Source organism: Aethalodelphis obliquidens, unplaced genomic scaffold, assembly GCF_003676395.1.
Source record: "Aethalodelphis obliquidens isolate GAN/ISIS:26980383/991018 unplaced genomic scaffold, ASM367639v1 scaffold3, whole genome shotgun sequence".
In the NCBI taxonomy this organism is placed as follows: Eukaryota; Metazoa; Chordata; class Mammalia; order Artiodactyla; family Delphinidae; genus Aethalodelphis; species Aethalodelphis obliquidens.
Genome location: NW_020837947.1, coordinates 15666471 through 15686007, shown reverse-complemented (window position 1 = coordinate 15686007; position 19537 = coordinate 15666471). Strand labels below are relative to the sequence as shown.

Sequence of the window (19537 nt, the reverse complement as noted above, 5' to 3'; positions counted from 1 at the left end):
GAAATATTTAAGGTTTTAATTTTATAGAGCACCAGAAACATTCTCAAAAAATTTCAACTGCCTTGAACTTGGCATACTTAAAGAACAGATTAGAGTTTATGAAATGATAAAAATAATGAAGTGAAAGGAATTCCCTGGTGGTCCAGTGGTTAGGACTGTGTGCTTCCACTGCCGAGGGCCCGGGTTCAATCCCTGGTCAGGGAACTAAGATCCCATAAGCTGCGTGGTGCGGCAAAAAAAAAGCGAAAACTAGGTAAGAATTTTGAAGTATCAAGTTAGGATCTTGAACAAATTCTGCAACATAATGGGAAGCTACCAGAATGAGTGATTCAGGAGGTAGAAGAAGTAAAATTGCCATATTCTTTATATCACTGTGAGTATATATAATACCATTCCTTCGTTATTTGGATAAATGTCTAAATGCTTTTAGTAAAGCAACCTTGCTTAAGGGGCTATTAATGTCAAAAGGTAAACAATTTTGAAATGTGTGATTGCAGTAAAGCTAACATATCTTTGTAATGCAAAGCAATTATTGTTATTATTGCCAACAAATAAAGAACAGGGCACTGACCAATGCCTTACACTTCTTAAAACTGTCTACATTAGAAAAAATTTTTAAGTTCCTTAAAGGTACAGACCATCTTTGGTATGATTCCCTATCCTGATTGACAGGTTCACACACAGTAAGGGCTCCATAAATACATATTTACTGATGTGATTTATCTGACATACACATTACCACTTAAGGGCCTTTACAGCCATGTGATTTTCTAAACTCCTTTTCCCTAGCAATATGTAAGAGGAAAGAATAAGACCAATGATTCAGCCTTCTCTTTATTCTTTGCCTTTTGGCTAAAGGATTAGGAAGAAAGTACTTTAAGAGACTCTCCATTCAAGCCATTTCCTTAATCCTCCAACTACTAACCAGGAAAACATCCCAGGATCTCCTCTCCTCCCCCACCCCCATATATTTTCTGGTGCAAATCCAATATATTTAGAACACTTAAATATAAAATTAATAGGAAATAATAATAATCAAGTGAAGAGAATGGGCCAGAAAGAATAATCTTTTTTTCTTCCTAGTTTAGTAGTAAATCTCCCTTTTCAAATCCTTTACTATAATGCATACTTACGTTCTCATTTTTAAAATTAAATACAGAGATATCTGAAAACGTGGTCACTAAAATATTAACAAGGTGAAGGAATTTTAAGGGTAGTTATTTTTGTGTAGTGGAGCTAATTTTTAGTTTCTTCCTTATATGGTTTAATTTTTAACAGGGAATAGATATTATTTTTATAATCAGGAAAAAAGTTACTATCATTTTGAAAGAAAATGTAATCAATGCTTGATTATTCACATTTAGTTACAATTTCCATGGCCAATTTTTACCTAAAATGATTTCTGCTATCTAAAATATTCATCTAAACTATGTAATCATGGAAAATAAATTTTATTAGTAACCTAAACAAAATGGGTATGATTAAATAATAGACTATGAAAACTTTAAAAATGAGTTTTAAAAGTAAATATTAAAGACTTAGCATAATTGACATAAACTGAAATTTCACCAAAAAAACTTGATATTCTTGGAAACTGATCAACAAGTAAATTTTTAGTTTCTCTGAAGTTAAGCTTTGAGTCTGAGAGGTCTGTGAGTGTTAAGTGCTGAATGATGTCTCTGGCCGCTCTTCCTTCTCTGTAGTATAAGCTTAAACTTCATCCCCTTAGGGCCCTCATTTCTAAAACAGCCACTCGGCTCACCCTCACCAGGGAAACTACCGCACACAGACAGATGTCCTTGCCCTGCCCTCACTTGTGGCTTTCCTCACCTGCACTTCCACTCTGACTTCATGACTTGACCTTTTAATCTCAGAACCACAGAGAAAACTAAAGAAATAATAATTATTTTGTTTTAATAATTAATGAAATTGTAAACAACATTCTTTGTTGATAGAATATACAAATTTCTATACATAGTTAAATTCTCTCAAAGGAAACATCTGGGCAGGAGGTCACCTAAAAAGTGTTATGTAGTGTAAGGTAAGGAAAACCCTTTCTTTTGTTTTTAAAAATTCTTACCTCATCAAATCCAGCAGCTTGCAAGTCTTGAAGCATTTGTGGATTAACGTCTGAAGTACTCCGACTTGTTTCATTTGCAAATGGTTGTAGAGAGTTTCGAATTTCCAGCAAGGCTTTATGATGCATCCCAAACTTGGGTGGATTTCTGACTTGTCGCGGATCCTCAGCTGACATTTTACTCATGTTATGCTCAGCCTTAGCAGCATCTGATGGTTTGGATAAATTTCTAAGGGATTCCCGAATTTCTTGCAGCATTTGTCGGCTGCTGCCAGTGTAGTTACTGGCAGGAAAGGTCTTAGGCCTCATTTGTCTATATCCTTCTGGCTTTTCACTCCTCTTCATGAAAACATCTATATATATAACTCACACAAAAGACTTCTTTAAGAGCTACTTGATAGATTCAGAGCTTTCCTTTGAGCAAAACTGAAAAAGATCCTTTGTAGAAGTCCCCAGGAATGTTAAAATTTTTACGACCTAAATAAAAAAACAAACAAAGCTATAAAGTGACTGATAAAGCAGTACCATGTATAGTAGTCAGGCACCCCCTTAATTCCGGGGTATACCTTCTAAGACCACCAGTGGATGCCTGAAACCTCGGATAGTACCCATCCCTATATATACAGTAGACCCCTGAACAACATGGGTTTGAACTGCATGGGTCTATTTATATGTGGACTTTTTTCAACAAATAGTTGAAAAGACGGTACGACGCGACCTGGAGGTTGGTTGAACCTGAAGATGCAGAACGGAAGGCTGACTGTAAAGTTATCTCTGCCCGTTTTCAACTGCACAGAGGGCTGGCACTCCAACCCCCAAGTTGTTCTAGGGTCAAGTGTACTATGTTTTTTCCTTTACATACATATTTATGATAAAGTTTAATTTATTAATTAGGCACAGTAAAAGATTCGCAACTAACTAATAATAAAATAGAACAATTATGGGAATTCGCTGGCAGTACAGTGGTTAGAACTCTATACTCTCACTGCCAAGGGCCCAGAGTTCAATCCCTGGTCAGGGAACTAAGATCCCACAAGCCTTGCGGCCAAAAGAAAAAGAAAAAAAGAACAATTATAACCACATACTGTAATAAAAGTTATGTGAACATAATTTCTCTCTCAAAATATCTTACTGTATAAATGAAATGCTTTTTCCATCTTAACTAAGCACTTATCATATACTGTGGCCATGACCTTTACAGTTTGAGGTGTGACAGCAAAACTAGCACAAATTTCTTTTTCCTTCTACACAATTTCATGTATAGAAGATTCGTTCTTACCGTAGATCTTAAAACCTTGGCACACTATTTTTTTTTTCTTATTAAATCAAGAACGTTCACCCTTTCACTTTAAGGAAGCACTTTACGGCGTATCGGAATTGCCAGCATCACTACTCTTGCGCCTTAGGGCCATTATTAAGTAAAACATGAGCTGCTCGAACACAAGCACTGCAATATCATGACAGTCATTCTGATAACCCAGGCGGCTGCTGAGTGACTAATGAGAGGGATACACTGGACAAAGGGATGATTTACTTCCTCGGTGGGATGGAGCCAGATGGCATAAGATTTCATCCATGCTACTCAGAACGATACACAACTTAAAACTTATGAATTATTTCTGGAATTTTCCATTTAATATTTTCAGACCACAAGTGACCATGGGTAACTGAAACCTTGGAAGGCAAAAGCACTGTATTGGGGGGAAAAAACCCCACTGATTTATAAGTTAAAAGACCTAGGTTATAGTTCTGGCTCCATTAAGGATTACTGTAGAGTCAGGACATGTTAGTTGTGCCTATTTCCTAATCTACAAAAGTACTGGTTATGACGATAAAAAATAATTTCAAGAGTGCTTTAGGAAGCATATAAAGTACAGCTGACCCTTGAACAACACAGGGGTTTGGGGCACCAACCCACCACACAGTGGAAAATCTGGGTGTAACTTATAATCGGTCCTCTGTACCCTCAGTTCCAAGTCCATGGATCCTGTAGTACAGTAGTATTTACTATTCAAAAATCCACGTATAAGTGGACCCGCACAGTTCAAACCCGCGATGTTCAAGGGTCAACCGTATATACGAATGCAAAGGATTTCTAGTGAACAATACAATGGGCAACCTCCCATTATTAAATTCTTCATCTAGTGGCTACAACTTTAGGTTTTACTACCAGACTTCAAGTATACAACTGCTTTAAAAGAAAGGGAACAGCCGCTTTTAAAAAGGTTTTTAAATCACTAGTCCAGAAGATACCTTTATGCTTCAAAAACAGATGCTTGGATTTATTTCTCAAACTGTGGACTGGGACTCTAGAGACAGTAAGCTTATTAACAACAGGTGAGGAAAGGAGCTCTAAGGACTTGTCTAATTCCTTACTTAATGCATGAATGGCTTCTACAATGCACTGGAGCAACAGTCACCTAAAATCTACTTAAATATCCCCACTGATAGGGAAATCACTAACTCAAGAAAGCCATTCCATTTTTGATCTGCAACAACTGTTAGAAATGTTCTATGTGGATCCAACACCATGAAATCTCACTCAGTGCATATTCAGAGCCTATTACAGGCTGATGCTAAACAACTTTGTCTGCATTCTTAACAACCATCATGTAATGTGAGTGGTGATTACACTTAATGAGACTAGAAATAGGTGATAATTAGCAATGTTTCATATCCCCATGGTTCCAGTTACAAACTGTTTCACCCAAACTCTCTGAACCTCAGTTTTCTCATCTACAAAGTAGAGGCAATAAACCTGTGTTACCTCCTCAAAAACCCTTTCCCCAGTTACCTAATTACCCTGTTTTATTTTCTTGTTAATACTTACCACTATCTAAAATTATCTTACTTGTTTACTTGTTGTCAACCTCCCCTCACTGAAATAAAAGCTCCATAAAAGTACAGGACCTTATTTGTCTCATAAACACTGTCTGTCTACCACCTATATCAGAGCCTGGCACATACTGAGTGCTCGATAAATATACATGTTAAACAAATGAAATAAACATGTCTCCTAAACATCCCAGTTCCTTTAACTGTTCTCCAATTCTTGTCATTCTTGTCATGCTTTTCTGGATACACTCTAGTTTGTAAAAATCCTACTGGTGCTAGAAAAGCACAGCACTTGTAATGAAAAAACAAACAAACAAAAACTATTCAAGTATTTGTTCTGTTAATTATTAGCAATGTGAACTTTGGCATTTAATTCTCTCAAAAATTGCCTCCTGAGGCATAAAATGGTTAGAGTAAGAAGGTTTACCTTATGGCTTGAACAAGGATTAAGAGGAACAACCCAATACAACTACAGGAATAAACACACAAATGTTTAAAACTGTAGAATGCTCCTGGCAATACCATCTATAAGAGCAAATATAGATGTCATCAATCTAGATGCTCATCAGTAATTGAGTATTTATAGTACATCTATATAACGTGATGAAGGAGATGTTAAAAAGACTGATGCAGTTCATGAACAGATACCCATAATATTCTTTAATATTCTTAAGCAAAAAAGGCAAATTTCAAAACACTTTGTATAAAATAAAAGCCAATTTCTATTCTAAAATTAGACTACTGTGATGGAGAACCTAATATATAGCAAAGGGAACTCTACTCAATGCTCTGTGGTGACCTAAATGGAAAGGAAATCTAAAAAAGAGTGGATATGTGTATACGTATGACTGATTCACTTGGCTGTACAGAAACTAACACAAACGTTGTAAAGCAACTGTACTCCAATAAAAATTAAAAAAAAAAAAAGAACAGGAGGGCTGCAACAGCCCCAAAGGCAATGCAGCCCAGTATAAGAGCCATATCAGTTTCAAAAAAAAAAAAAAAAAAAGATTATCACTATGGTTGTACAGGTCTGTAAACATACAAAAAAACAAAAAACACTGAATTATGCACTTTAAATGAACAAACTTTATGGTATATAAATTGTATCATACAGCTGTTAAAAATAAACCTTTTTATTTTTAAAAATTATATTTATGGATATTAATTACATATATACACATACAGGAATATTTGCAGAAGGCCTGAGACAGGATGAAGTCCTGAAGCAGACCACTAGAGGCACAGTTTCCTGATGACTTCACCTCAATAATCAGTACTTTTGTGGTACAACTGCTAAATTAGTTATGAATCAATCAAATTCTACTTGACAAGCAGCCCACATTTCTCCATTTTGTAAAAACAAAAATAATGAACTTTGTCACTGTTACGTCTGTCTACAACATGACCCAATCTACTGATAATTATTTCATAAATGAAATTCGGACTGATACATCTTGTGCTTTTATGAAGAAAGCTGGTCTCTAATGATAAGCATTTTTTCCCCTCAGCCTTCCCAGAATATTAATGCTTACTAATGAATTTTTCTAGGTTTAACACTTAGCTCACCAGTCTAAAGTTGCAGAATCAACTCTCTACCCTTTCTAAAAGGGAAGATATTTTCCACTTCCAGTATAGAACCTATCATTTCTCCATCATCAAGGATTAACAACAGTGGTTGTGCAATGTCACATGTCAGTTCTCTCAGTATCTGGTTTGCACTTAATTTATAGCATCTAGGCAATCCTTTAATATCTCACTTATTTTGGGTTTCAACTCCAAGTTAGCCATCATTTTTTTTTTTTTTGGGCCGGGCGGTGTGGCATAAGGGATGTTAGTCCCCCGACGGAACCTGTGCCCCCTGCAGTGGAAGTGCGGAGTCTTAGCCACTGGACCACCAGGGAAGTCCCTAGCCATCATTTTATTTATTTTTTTTAATTTTAAAATTTTAAAAAAATTTTATTTATTTATTTTTGGCTGCTCTGGGTCTTCGTTGCTGCGTGTGGGCTCTCTAGTTGCAGTGAACAGGGGCTACTCTTCGTTGTGGTACACGTGCTTCTCATTGTGGTGGCTTCTCTTGTTGCAGAGCACGGGCTCTAGGCACATGGGCTTCAGTAGTTGTGGCACGAGGGCTTCAGTAGTTGTGGCTCGCGGGCTCTAGAGTGCAGGCTCAGTAGTTGTGGTGCACGGGCTTAGTTGTTCTGTGGCACATGGGATCTTCCTGGACCAGGGCTTGAACCTGTGTCCCCTGCATTGGTAGGCAGATTCTTAACCACTGCGCCACCAGGGAAGCCCCCTAGCCATCATTTTATTATTATTTTACCACTTCCAAGATCATTCTCCTTGATAGAGAAGAAAAACCAAAATAAGCATAGTTTTGTTTCTCTCTGTCAAGATACTACATTTGCCTTCCATCCCCCTAAAACAGAAACTGGTAAACAGCAGGCAGTGCAAAAATATCTGTTAAACTAATAAACGCAGGTGATTTATTCCTTCTTTTTACTCTTAAGAAAATATAATCTTGGTTTTTTTCTAATTATAAAAAGATGGACCTTACTGAAAAATTCAAATATTATATAATTATGTAAAGTAGAAGTCCCTCATAAGTCCCTCCTTCAACAGAGAGAGAATCACTGTAGTAGGCTGAATAATGCCATCCCAAAAGATAATCACTTCCAAATCCCTGGAATCGGAAAATGTTATCTTATTTGGAAAAAGGGACTTTGCAGATGTCATTAAGGAATTTGAAATGGGGAGATTATCAACAATTATCCAGTTGAGCAGTACATGCATGAGAGGCGGGGGAGATTTGATACACAGAATAGGAGGAGGCAATGTGACCATGGAGGCAGAGACTAGAGGGTGCAGCCAGAAGCCAAGGAATGCTGGCAGCCAAAAGAAAGATGGAAATGGCAAGGAACTGCTTTTCTCCTAGAACCTCCTAAGGGAGAGTGGCCTTGCTAACAACTTGATTTGGGGCCAGTGATACTGATTTTAGAATTCTAACCTCCAGAACTGTATGAGAAAACATTTATGTTGTTTTAAGCCTTCAATTTTGTAGTAATTTGTTACATAAGGCACAGAAAACTAATACAATCACTATTAATACTTCATACTCTAACATATATTACTCTTAATCAAAATGGGATCGTAACACACAAAATATGATGTCATTCTTTTACATTATCATGTGACTTTACAAGAAGAGAATGTCGTGTTGACCAAACTTTTCTGACCAAAGAACTTTTTCCCCCAGAGCATTTTATGGGATTCATGCTCTATGTAATATACTTTAGAGAACGCTGGACCAGTGAGATTCACTCTAGTCCTATATTCTATAACTCTGTACTTTGACTAACATTCCTAACATCCAAGTGAGTGCACAGTGGTCACAGAAATGACTGAGTTCTGGGATACATGTGATAATGTGTTATAGGTTTAAATAAATGATTAGTTTACACTTAGCTCTTTCATATACATGTAGAAATACTTGTGAATAAGATATGATGCCTGGTATTTCAAAGTAATTTGGTTTTGTGATGAAGTGGATGGAGATTTGGATGAGACAAAAGTGATAAACTGATGATTGTTGTAGCCGGGTGATGGGTACATGAGAGTTCACTGTACTGTTCTCTTTACTTCTGTGTATACTTGAGTTTTCCAAAACCAAAAGCAAAAAAATAAAGAAAATGAAATGACTATAGCGCTCTGTATCTTGGAATGGTTCTGCTACAAATTATTTATTTATTTATTTTTACATCTTTACTGGAATATAATTGCTTTACAATGTTGTGTTAGTTTCTGCTGTATAACAAAGTGAATCAGCTGTATGTATACATATATCCCCATATCCCCTCCCTCTTGAGCCTCCCTCCCACCCTCCCTATCCCACCCCTCTAGGTGGTCACAAAGCACTGAGCTGATCTCCCTGTGCTATGCAGCTGCTTCCCAATAGCTGTCTATTTTACATTTGGTAGTGTATATATGTCAATGCTACTCTCTTACTTCATCCCAGTTTCCCCTCCCCGCCTTACAAATTATTCTTATTCAAATACAAAGTACACTAAAACACACAGGATTTCTTTAAAGAAACCATTAATTCTATGTAACAATATTGTTTCAACATTAGCTTTTCAAGGGAAATAACAGAAACATTATGTTTAAATGTTCATTTCAATTGTAATATGATCTGCATCACCTGATGTCAGAAATGGTGAAATGGAGGAAATGTGGCATGTCTTCATCCAATTGCTTTTGATTAATACCTGTGGCAGAGACTACACTAACATACTGCCCTCTATTTCCCAGTTAGTTGCCAAAGCCCCGCTAGTAGGTATCTGTAATGTGTGTCCATTCTGGGCCAAGGCAGTTAAAAGCCACTGTGCTTCTCCATCTGTTGCTTTCCTGCTTCAATGACAATCCAGGTCACATTTTGAGATGGTAGCTTCACATTATAGGGGACTGTGGGTCCCTAAGCCACTGGATGGCTTACTAACGACCCCCATTGGACTGTGTGTGAGCAAGATAGGAAATCTCTGTTGTGTTAAGTCATTGATATTTTGGGATTTGTTACCACAAAACAGCCTAATATTATTGTGGCAATAAAGACCGTCAAAACAAGCAGAGTCTATTTATTCAGAGCTTGCCATTGGAAGGGAGTTGGCCACTGTCACTCGTGTTTAGCAGAGACTCAAAGGCAGGCAGGGAAGCGGAAAAAGACTTCAGGTATGCTCTAGTTGTAGGCTGCTGTCATGAGGAAGCTGGAGGCCAGCTAACTAAAAGTGGGACATCCTATGTGATTGTTTTGGGAAGTATATTTGGTTTCCTCTTGTTGGTCCTGAGAGAAGCTGGCATCTACTGACCAAGACTTGACTGTTTGGGACTATTGCTACTAAGACTGTGGGTCAGAGTTCTACTTTCATATATGATCTAGCCATTGTCTATCTGTATACGTAGTCTCTCATTACCCTAATACAGAAATTGGTACCTAGAAGTGAGGTGCCGCTATAATGTAGGCCAGTACGGCCAAGTGGTCAGGTTGAGGGCTTCAAGGGAACTGATACTGGAGGCTGGAAAAATGGAGAACCATGTTTCACAGTGGCAAAATACTTGATAAAGTGGTTTGCCTGTTATAACTCACAAGGTAACAAACACCCTACTGAACTTGTAGTTCTATGACAAGAGTTTAGAAAAGAGAATCTTAGAAGCGTATGCTGGCTGCTACTGGCTATTTGGCAAAGCAATACAAATAAATGACAAGGTCATGAAAAAAAGCAGCTTATTTGCAAACAAAAATAGAAAGGGACAGAAAGGGTTCATTAATTTAAAGTCTTGCAGAACTGGAAAAGCAGCTCGCTTTTAGACCCCAACGTGAAGAGGTAGGATGAAAAGATTCTGAGCGCAGGTGCCCACTGAAACTTCTTGGCTGATTAAAGTACCTCAGTGGTTTAAAACAACAACAAAAACCAACGTTAAGGGTATGGCCTTCCCTCAAATAACCAAGTGAGAAGTGAAATGGGAGTTCTCAAATCTTTGGATGAGGTTACTAACACATGTGAACTTTGGTTATGGTTACTGACACATGCAACTGACTGGAATTAAACACATCAGAAGCTTTCTAAATTGAGGAAACTGTTTTGTTAAAAAAATTTTTTTTTGAAAAACCACTCAAGCTCAAACTAAAAAACCCTTCAACTATTCAAAATTTAAAACCCTTGGGCTCTCAACTCCTACGAGCAGTAACTTAGTCAAGAAAGATTTGCACCTTCCAAAGACGGACTATTCCCCCAAAGCTCACACTTCATAGGTGACCAAGGATGATTAAGGAAAAAGGACTCCCAGGAGGTTCTTGGAGAGCAATGGCCAACAGTTACAAAAAACAATGGATGAGGGAGTTCCTCCCAGACAACTGAATCAAGGTCCAGTAAAGGAATCTCCCCTTCCTCCAGCGCTGGTTGCTTTCACAAGATCTGCCTATGGTGGTTTTAAAACTATTTTATCAGCAATTGCTATTTCTCATTCTTCTCCTTTTCTAACAGTAGTGCTTATTATGCCCTCCTGTCCCTGTTTTACTATTGTGTAATGTGGTGAGTGAGTGGGAGACAGAGAGCGAAGATAACTTCAAAGGTCTCTGAGCCAAGAGGAGCTATATCCGGACCTGATGAAGAGAGTACTGGACATATGGACCATAGGACCTGTGAATCTAGCTACTGCTGATTAGGGCCCAACATGCTAGCAAAAGAATAACATAATACTATGAATGTTTTCCTAGGACATAAAGTATAGTGTTTTCTTGATTCTCAGATACATGCTTTTCCACATTTTAACATTTCTGAAACTGAGTATATCTTAAAATCAGTATTAAAAGGAATTTGCCAGCTCCAAAGTGGAGTTCTGGAATAGCAGACAACACACGTAGCTAACCTGACCATAAATAAAAGGCCAAATTTCCTTGTCACTTCAACTGTATTATTTTCACTGGCAGCACCACATGGTTGAATCTAGACCCTTGATTAATGCTCAAATGTCTTCAAAAAGATTCCACTATAATGCAGCATTATGTACTCAGAAATTGTCATATAATAGACAATGCAGGACTTCCCTGGTGGCACAGTGGTTAGGAATCCACCTCCCAGCGCAGGGGACGCGGGTTTGATCCCTGGTCCAGGATCTCACATGCCGCGGAGCAACTAAGCCCGCAAGCCACAACTCCTGAGGCCGCATGCCTAGAGCCCATGCTCCACAACAAGAGAAGCCACCGCAATGAGAAGCCTGCACACCACAACAAAGAGTAACTCTCACTCACCACAACTAGAGAAAGCTTGGGCTCAGCAACAAAGACCCAATGCAGCCAAAAAAAAAAAAAAAAAAGACAATGCAATTAAAGGCATAAACAACTGCCAAATTCAGGTGAGATCACTGAATTTTCAAAGGTAAAAGTCTTTTATGAAGTACAAGCACTCAAATACCTGGCAAACCTTTTGAGTTACCTTCAGAAGAAGCTGTTTAATTTCTAACAATAACTCACTCAACTCAGGAGAAAAAACAAAACTAAGAGTTTAAGCAAAAGGAAAGGAAGACAAAACTCCAGTATTCTTCGACATGCCTCAAAATCATATACTCAATCATAAAGTCAATAAAGAGGTTCACGATAATTAACTGGGGTTATGAAAAGCAGCACGCCACCATGATGCTATCTGTTAACTAACCAAAGCCCAAAGTAAATCAGAAGAATTCTAGATTCTGAATGTGAATAAAGCTAAGACTCAAAAAAACTGAATGGTATACAATTGAATGGATAAATGTATTCTATTGAAGGTTAGTTAAAAACCATGCTTATTTTCTTTCCCCTGAAAAATTGTTACTAAACAGATTGCTTGTTTTAGACTTAATGGTGTCTTGGAACTGAGGAAATATGACAATTCAACCTCATCTTTTTAAAATAACTATACATTGAATTACATCATGTAGACGTATCATAACTTATCTATCCCCTACTGATGGTCCTTTAGGTTATTTCCAATTTTTGCTATTATAAATAATGTTTTAAACAGTGATAACTTCAATTGTATTGGTAATATTCTAGTTCTGAGGATGGGTGGTAAGTTCATGGATGTTCATTTTACTATGCTTCATAGCTTACATGTATACACATATTCCTTCTACATATAAAAATTAGTTAATAAAAACTGTGGCAATAAAAATTCTTGTGCTGGGATTTCCACTACAGGCGGCACGGGTTCAATCCCTGGTGAGGGAACTAAGATCCCGCATACTGCACGGTGGTATAGCCAAAAATAACTAACTGACTAAATAATAAAGTGTATAATTCAATGGTTTTTGGTATATTTACAGAGTTGTAACCATTTAAACAATCCATTAAAAAACAATTCTTGTGCACCCATTATTGAGCATTTCCCTTAAGATAAATTCCGAGAAGTGGAATTGCTGGGTCAAAGAGAATGCATATTTAAAATTCTGATACTTATTGTCAGGTTGTCTTCCAGAAAGGTATACTAATTTACAATCCCTCCAACAAGGTATGGTTGACACTGGCATTAACAAACGTGAAACTGATATGTGAAAACTCTAATAAGTAAAGAGAATTTTTAGAAGAACACTTCAACACTAAACAGCTTACCTCTTTAACCCATGCTACACTGGTGCCAGATGAGTCTTCCTAATACATAGTTCTGATCATGCTACCTCCCTACTCCAGAACCCTCAATGATTCCTTTAACTTAGTTAAAGTCAGAGATCTGGGTCAAAGAGCAGGGTACAAATCCCAGTTCTACCAGTAACTACAATAGCTTTGTGATCTCAGCTGTGCCTCAGTTCCTTCATCTTCAAATGTGCGCAATAATAGTCCTATTTAAATAGGGTTATTTTAAGCATTAAATAAGTTTAATGCATGTCAAATGTTTAGAATAAGTGCCCGACTCAATAAATGTTAGTTATTATCTTCTTACTCTTTCCACTATCTTACCCAGATTCTAACCAAGCCAAATTACTTGCTCTCAGCTAATGTACTTTGTGCTTCTCTACTTTCATGTTCTTACTCTTCCTGTTCACTACTCTTGGAAGAGCCCCTCTGCCATATTTCTTCTTGTAGAAATTATACCCAACCTTGAAGGTCCCATTCAAATGCTTCCTTCCTGAAGTTTTCATTGAACTGGTAGCTGTCAACCTCCTCTGAACTCCAAATGCACTTTGCACAGTCAAATAAAACTTATTTTTCCTACTAGATCACAGATTGACAGAGCATAGGTGTCTTGGGGATATATAGATATAGACAGATAGATTGATAGGTATATCTATCTCTATATATCTACCTATATATCTACATACATATATTTATAATTTCAGATGAGCAAATGGATCCAGAGAGGTAATGTGTCCTGCCTAAGACCATTTAGGCATCTCAACATCATGCTAGGAATGGACTTGACACATCCTGAACCAGCCCAGGGCTCTTTTTACCATACCTACATCTTGAGTTTTCCTAAGGGATTATAACTACTCACATTCTTTGAAGAGATACTTAAACTGGTTAGACTGAAAAGACAAAACCTCCATTTCTTAGAAAGTTCAGACCTTCATCAAATGTGAAAATGTGAGTCCAAACAAATATCACTGTCCAGCTTAGAAGAAGAATAGATCCCATTACAATAGAAGATTTCACAGTGTTACCTTAGATTGAATTAGGTTTTTTTTTTTTTTTTTTTTTTTTTGGGGGGCAGTACACGGGCCTCTCACTGCTGTGGCCTCTCCCGTTGCGGAGCACAGGCTCTGGGCGCCCAGGCTTAGCCGCCATGGCTCACGGGCCCAGCCACTCCACGGCATGTGGGATCTTCCCGGACCGGGGCACAAACCTGTGTCCCCTGCATCGGCAGGCGGACTCTCAACCACTGCGCCACCAGGGAAGCCCTGAATTAGGTTTTTAAGAAAGATGGCCTGTCTCAAAATTTGACTAAATCAGTCATAAGAATAGCAACAGTAATATGTACTGTCTTAGCACCATAGTCTTAGTTGTTCATACAGCAATATTCAAGAATCTCTGCATACTGATGACATCTTCTCCAATTCAGTTTCTAAGAATTAACTTATCAAAAGTGAAAACAATCACATTTTATCTTCATGCTGAAAAATGACTGCCATTTCTACTTGATAAAAATGTTGATCAATGACTAAATAACTTTTGCGGTCTACAAAAATCCCCCACTAATGTAAATATAACATCTAGAACAAAAACTAAATAACCAGAACTGAAACTGTTCCTAGACTACATTTACGTAGAGTAACGAGGAGAAGCATTAAAAACAAAAACAAAAACTCAACCTACAGAAGGATATCCACACATGATATCAAAAATATGTAGCAGAAGTATTTTATTATTTGCTTTTGAAGAGTGGCAAGTCATATTCAATAAATATTCAGGCATAGAAAAAAATGCGCCTTCCCTGGCATGTACCATGATCTAGTTTCTTGCAGGAGCAGCCGATCAGAGGAACACAATGCTACTTCTTTTACTGTTAAATCAGTCAAATTCCTCCACTGCCTTAGGGAATCAACTAGTTCATTTTACCTGTCTGTCAACTTATCACAGAAATAACCTGAGTTAAATCACAAACGTAGACACCTTAGCAGAGAACATTCATTCCAATTATAATGTCCTACCGTTTCTTCCACATGGAGGAAATTTGATAAAAAATTCTTAATCCTCAATATATAATCCATAAAGGCCGGACAAGCTTCACATGATTCAAATTCAAGCTTCACATGATTCAAATTCATTTCCCTAACCGGAATGAAACAATATTATTTGTGCGAGATTATACTTATTTCTCACTAGATTTATGAATAACTTCTACATGACGATATATTTTGAGTAATATTAACACATGGGTCAACAGACATTACATTTTCTTCCCTTAGAAAAGAACTTTCAATTGGAGAATGGGGTTAAATCAAGTCACCTGAGAGTCATTCTTTGTGATACAAATTCTTTTTGAAGTTATAATAAACAATGTTCCCTTAATTTCCTTTCCTTCCTTTTCTGTATTTACATACACACGCCTACTCCACAGAGATCCCTCCATCTCTCCTACTCCTTCCAGCTATGAACAGTACCCTATTTACAGTGGACTGTAAGTAGAAATTCCGAGAATTTCTTCAAGGTATATCCAGCATCGGGTCCCTCTGGGATGAAAGAACTGCGTCTCTGTTACTGCGAATTTCCTTCAGAACTACCTTTCGCTTTTCCCACCCTTCGCTTTTCCCTCCTTCCTGAACACCGCTGACCCGTGCGTGTTGCGGATAAGGGTGGAGGTGCGAGGGAGTCCGCGCACGGCCTCCGGCGACACCGGCTTTTCCTAGCCCAACCTGAACCTCCAAGGCCGCAAAGCCCGGGGCTCTTCCTCCAGCCCCGGACGCGGCCAACCCTCGCTTCCCCAGGGCAGGGCTCCGCTCAGGTCCGTGCAACCAGCCAAGTCGGGCCCGCACCGGGCCGGCCCGGCCCGCCAGTCCGTAGCAGCCCCTGGACCCCCGCCAGCGGGGATGGGCGTGGGCCCCGGCGGCCACCGCCCCGCCAACTCCGGCGCGGGAGAAGAGAGTGCGCCCTACCCGCTACGCCAGCCTCGGACCTACCTGCAGGGGAGAGAGGGGCTCCTGGACAGCGGCCACGGGCCCGAGGGCGGGCGGCGAGGCGGCCGGAGGCCGTCCCGGGGACTCCGAGTAACCCCGGTGGGGCAGGGCGGGCAGAGACGCCGGGGGACTGCCGCGGGCCAGCGCGGCCCGTCGCGGGGGTCGCGGGGACCTGGCTCTCCCTTTAGCACCAGGCCGCCGCCGCCGCCATTTTGCCTTCCACTCGGTGTCGCCGCCGCCGCACTCCGCTGCAGGTTTCCCGGATGTGGGCATTTCCCGGCGTCGCTTGCGCGGGGGCCGAGGACTGGGGGCTTCGGCCCGCCCGGCGACGGGGAGTGAGCGCGTCGCCTGCGGCCTCCCGCTTTCCGTAGTCGCTCGTTTCTCTGCGTGTCTGCGAGCGTCGCTCCGCGTCGCCCCTGCCTTGCGCTGCTCAGGTGACTCGCCCCGGCTGGTGGCGTCAGGTTCCCCCCATCCCAAGCCCACTCATTTATTTCATTGTCTATCTCTTTTCAGTTGAACTCTTTCTATGGACGAATATAGGATAAAAGATGCGCATTTGGAGGAGTTTAATTCTCAGAACCTCGCTGTGGACATCGGGATTCGGGATTTCTAGACGCTTTGAAATAAATTGATTTTTGCTTAGCACTCTTTACCCGAGTAAATCCGTAAGTAGTTTCTGAATCAGCCAGATTAGTATATTCTCGAACCAGGACAGATTAGGGAGTTTAGAGATTTTTAATGTCAGCCGACTCGGTAGAAGAGGAAGTCGTTATTGCCGTAATTGGGATAATGGTGACTGCGAGAAGAGGTTTTATTTCTTGTTAGATTGAATTAGAAGTTTGGGATGGGATCAATGGTTTTATGATGTTTAAAGGTACCGCCCACCCATTGTAAAGAGCGCCTTTGCCAATTCTGCCTCTAGAAAATATATACTTAGTATTTTCAAATATCTCATCCTTTTTTACTAGAGACAATTTTTTTAAGACTTTTTTCTGATGTTGAATTAGTTGCTGGCTACTGTATCCAGAAGTTCAAATGTGAAAACCTGTTAAAAGATTACATTCCACGAGCCCTTGGTTGAAAATTTGTATTCCACAATCACAGAGTCTGTAGAAGACATGGCCCAAAGTGGCTGACTTAATAGCTCTAGGTCTTACTTTCTTCAGCTGGAGAACTAAGTAACCTGCAGGGTATCTTTCAGCCTCAAAATTAATATGAATTATATGAATCTAATATGTTCACGGGCTTGCTTGTCCTTTGTACATGGATTATGTATCTGGAAGAGCAGACTGCCGCCTAAACCTTGTCACCTCTGTCACCAACCCTCAGAACTTCTTTATTTAAGCTCTTCATCTCTCTAAACCTAAAGATGGGCATCTCCAAAAACTACTGTCTTTGGGAGAATTCCTAGATAATTCAAGGACCTCAGTGAATTGCTCTATATATTAAGAGATTTACTCCTGTGAAGTAGGGGGAGAAAAGAGCAGGGAAAGGAGAGAAGGAATGTTCAGGATAGAAGAACCAACCAACAGGATGAAACGTGGCTGAGACTGGGAGTGGGTGGAGGTGAAAGACCAGGAAAATGCCTACTAAGGGTGCTGATGTCTGAGAATGGCAATACCTGCCATTGTGTTTGGAGGTCTTTGTGTTGCTGTGATGGAAAACCGTTGGTCCAGCTTCAGCCTGTTCAACTCTTCAGTGCTTCATGGAAGAGGGATATTTTGATTTTGTTGTAGTTGTGTGGTTTTTGTTTTGTTAGTTGAGTTACAATACTGTGTTAGCTTCAGGTATACAGCAAAGTGAATCAGTTCTAAATATATGTATTTTTCATATTATTTTCCATTATAGGTTATTACAAGAGACTGAATGTAGTTCCATGTGCTGTACCGCAAATCCTTGTTGCTTATCTATTTTATGTATAGTAGGTTGTCTCATTTTGTTTTTATCAACAGATGTAAGGGGCAAGTCTCATGCTTGGATGACTGTAGGAACAGAGGCAGCACACATGGAAAAAGTTTGGAGAGCACTGTGGTCCTGAGAACACAGGCTCTCCCAGGAATTCACACTGTCTTAGGGGAAGGCTCTCAACTATGAGCAGCCCACACTTAGGAGTGAATTGTGTTCCACCTCCTTGGGAGTGGAGAATCTACACAAATTATTTGGAATTCTGAGCAGATTTGTCTCTCATCCATTTTTTTCAAACACTTATTCTTATCAATGTGGACTCATGGATATTTATTTAATAGTTTGGGTATTGTTTTTGATCAGATTGTTCCAGCTTTGGCTATTGGAGCTCTTCCAGTTAGCTTCTGTGTCCCTATAACATACTCCCATCATTGTGGTTTTTTTTTTTTTCCTTAACTTTCTTCCTTTCTGGGACTACAAAATGTTCCAAACTATCTGGTTTATTTCCTGCCCCTCCAAGGAGCCTTGGTTCCTTTTACTGGAGAATGGTATTAGAAACCAAATCTGGGTTCTTGGTGTGCTCATTGCTACTGGGGAATCCTTGCTTGTAGGATCTCTCTGGCTAATAAGTTGATTCCATACTATGCAGGAGTAAGATCTGTGTTTTGATTTGTTGCAGCTAGTATTTTACAGTCTAGTATTAATTACAATTTAGCTTCTTATAACCATGGTCTGTACAAAAATTGTTTTGACAGTTGATGCATGTCTGATGGCTATGTTAGGCTGGTCTGTCAGCTACTGTTCCCCCAAAGTCCAGTAGTCATGACAGTTTGGAATTGACCATTAGTTTATTTTTAATTAATTAAAGTTTATTACCTGATCAGCTAGATTCTAGTCATTCTACTTCTCTCCTCTCACCCCCACCCCCTTTGTGGTTTTCTCCCTCTACTAATATAGTGAAATGTTGTAATTGTTTTGATGCTAAGATGACTGTAGTCTAGGCTGTTATTTAATTATTCTGTGTTGCCACTTAACATTAATTGTGGTTCAGAATGATACCAATGAAATAGTTTAAATAGTTGCGTATCATAGTTTGGCTCCCCCCAGGTTACATTATCTGTAAAACAAGAGCACTGCTACTGCTTCAGACCATCTAATTAGTCTGAGCTAGATATCATATTGATACCATAAATTTAAATGAAGGCTTGATATAAACTATACACTCATGAACTTAGTATGCTTCTTAGACAAGATTCTAAAATGGATTATTAAAAGGATGTTTCCACAGTACTGTGAAATAAAAGTGTTATTCACAAAGGACAAGGAATTTTTCAATTATGCCAAAATTTTGATAGGATGATAGCTGTAGCACAGGTGTTTTCTCACATAGCCTTATGAACAAGATAAATGTGGCAGAATGTCAATGAGTTAGGTTGGCTTATAAATATTTCAACAACTGTAGCCAAATACCAATGATTCATATGTCACTGATAATTGGGAGGTGGGCCTAAGTCCATTTAACCTATCTCCTTACCAATGGGATGAGAGCACGCTGGGCAATTCTGAAAACGATCAGCT

At 39.2% G+C, this 19537-nt stretch overlaps 1 protein-coding gene and 1 pseudogene across 2 annotated transcripts in view; one reads left to right on the top strand and one right to left on the bottom strand.

Annotated features, from left to right (window-relative positions):
* Positions 1–16169, bottom strand: part of LATS1 (large tumor suppressor kinase 1) — a 41608-nt gene extending 25439 nt beyond the window's left edge. The window contains exons 1-3 of one of the 2 annotated variants that reach the window (XM_027083564.1): positions 16058–16166; positions 15089–15209; positions 2081–2554 (exon numbers count right to left, since the gene is read on the bottom strand). In XM_027083564.1, coding sequence (XP_026939365.1) covers positions 2081–2422 — 342 coding nt within the window. In that variant the 5' untranslated portion in view covers positions 2423–2554; positions 15089–15209; positions 16058–16166. Of the gene's footprint in view, positions 1–2080; positions 2555–15088; positions 15210–16057 lie in introns of both variants that reach the window. The other variant, XM_027083554.1, reaches the window with a different exon arrangement.
* On the top strand, positions 5932–16719 carry LOC113606344 (translation initiation factor IF-2-like; annotated as a pseudogene).
* Positions 16720–19537: the final 2818 nt, after the last annotated feature.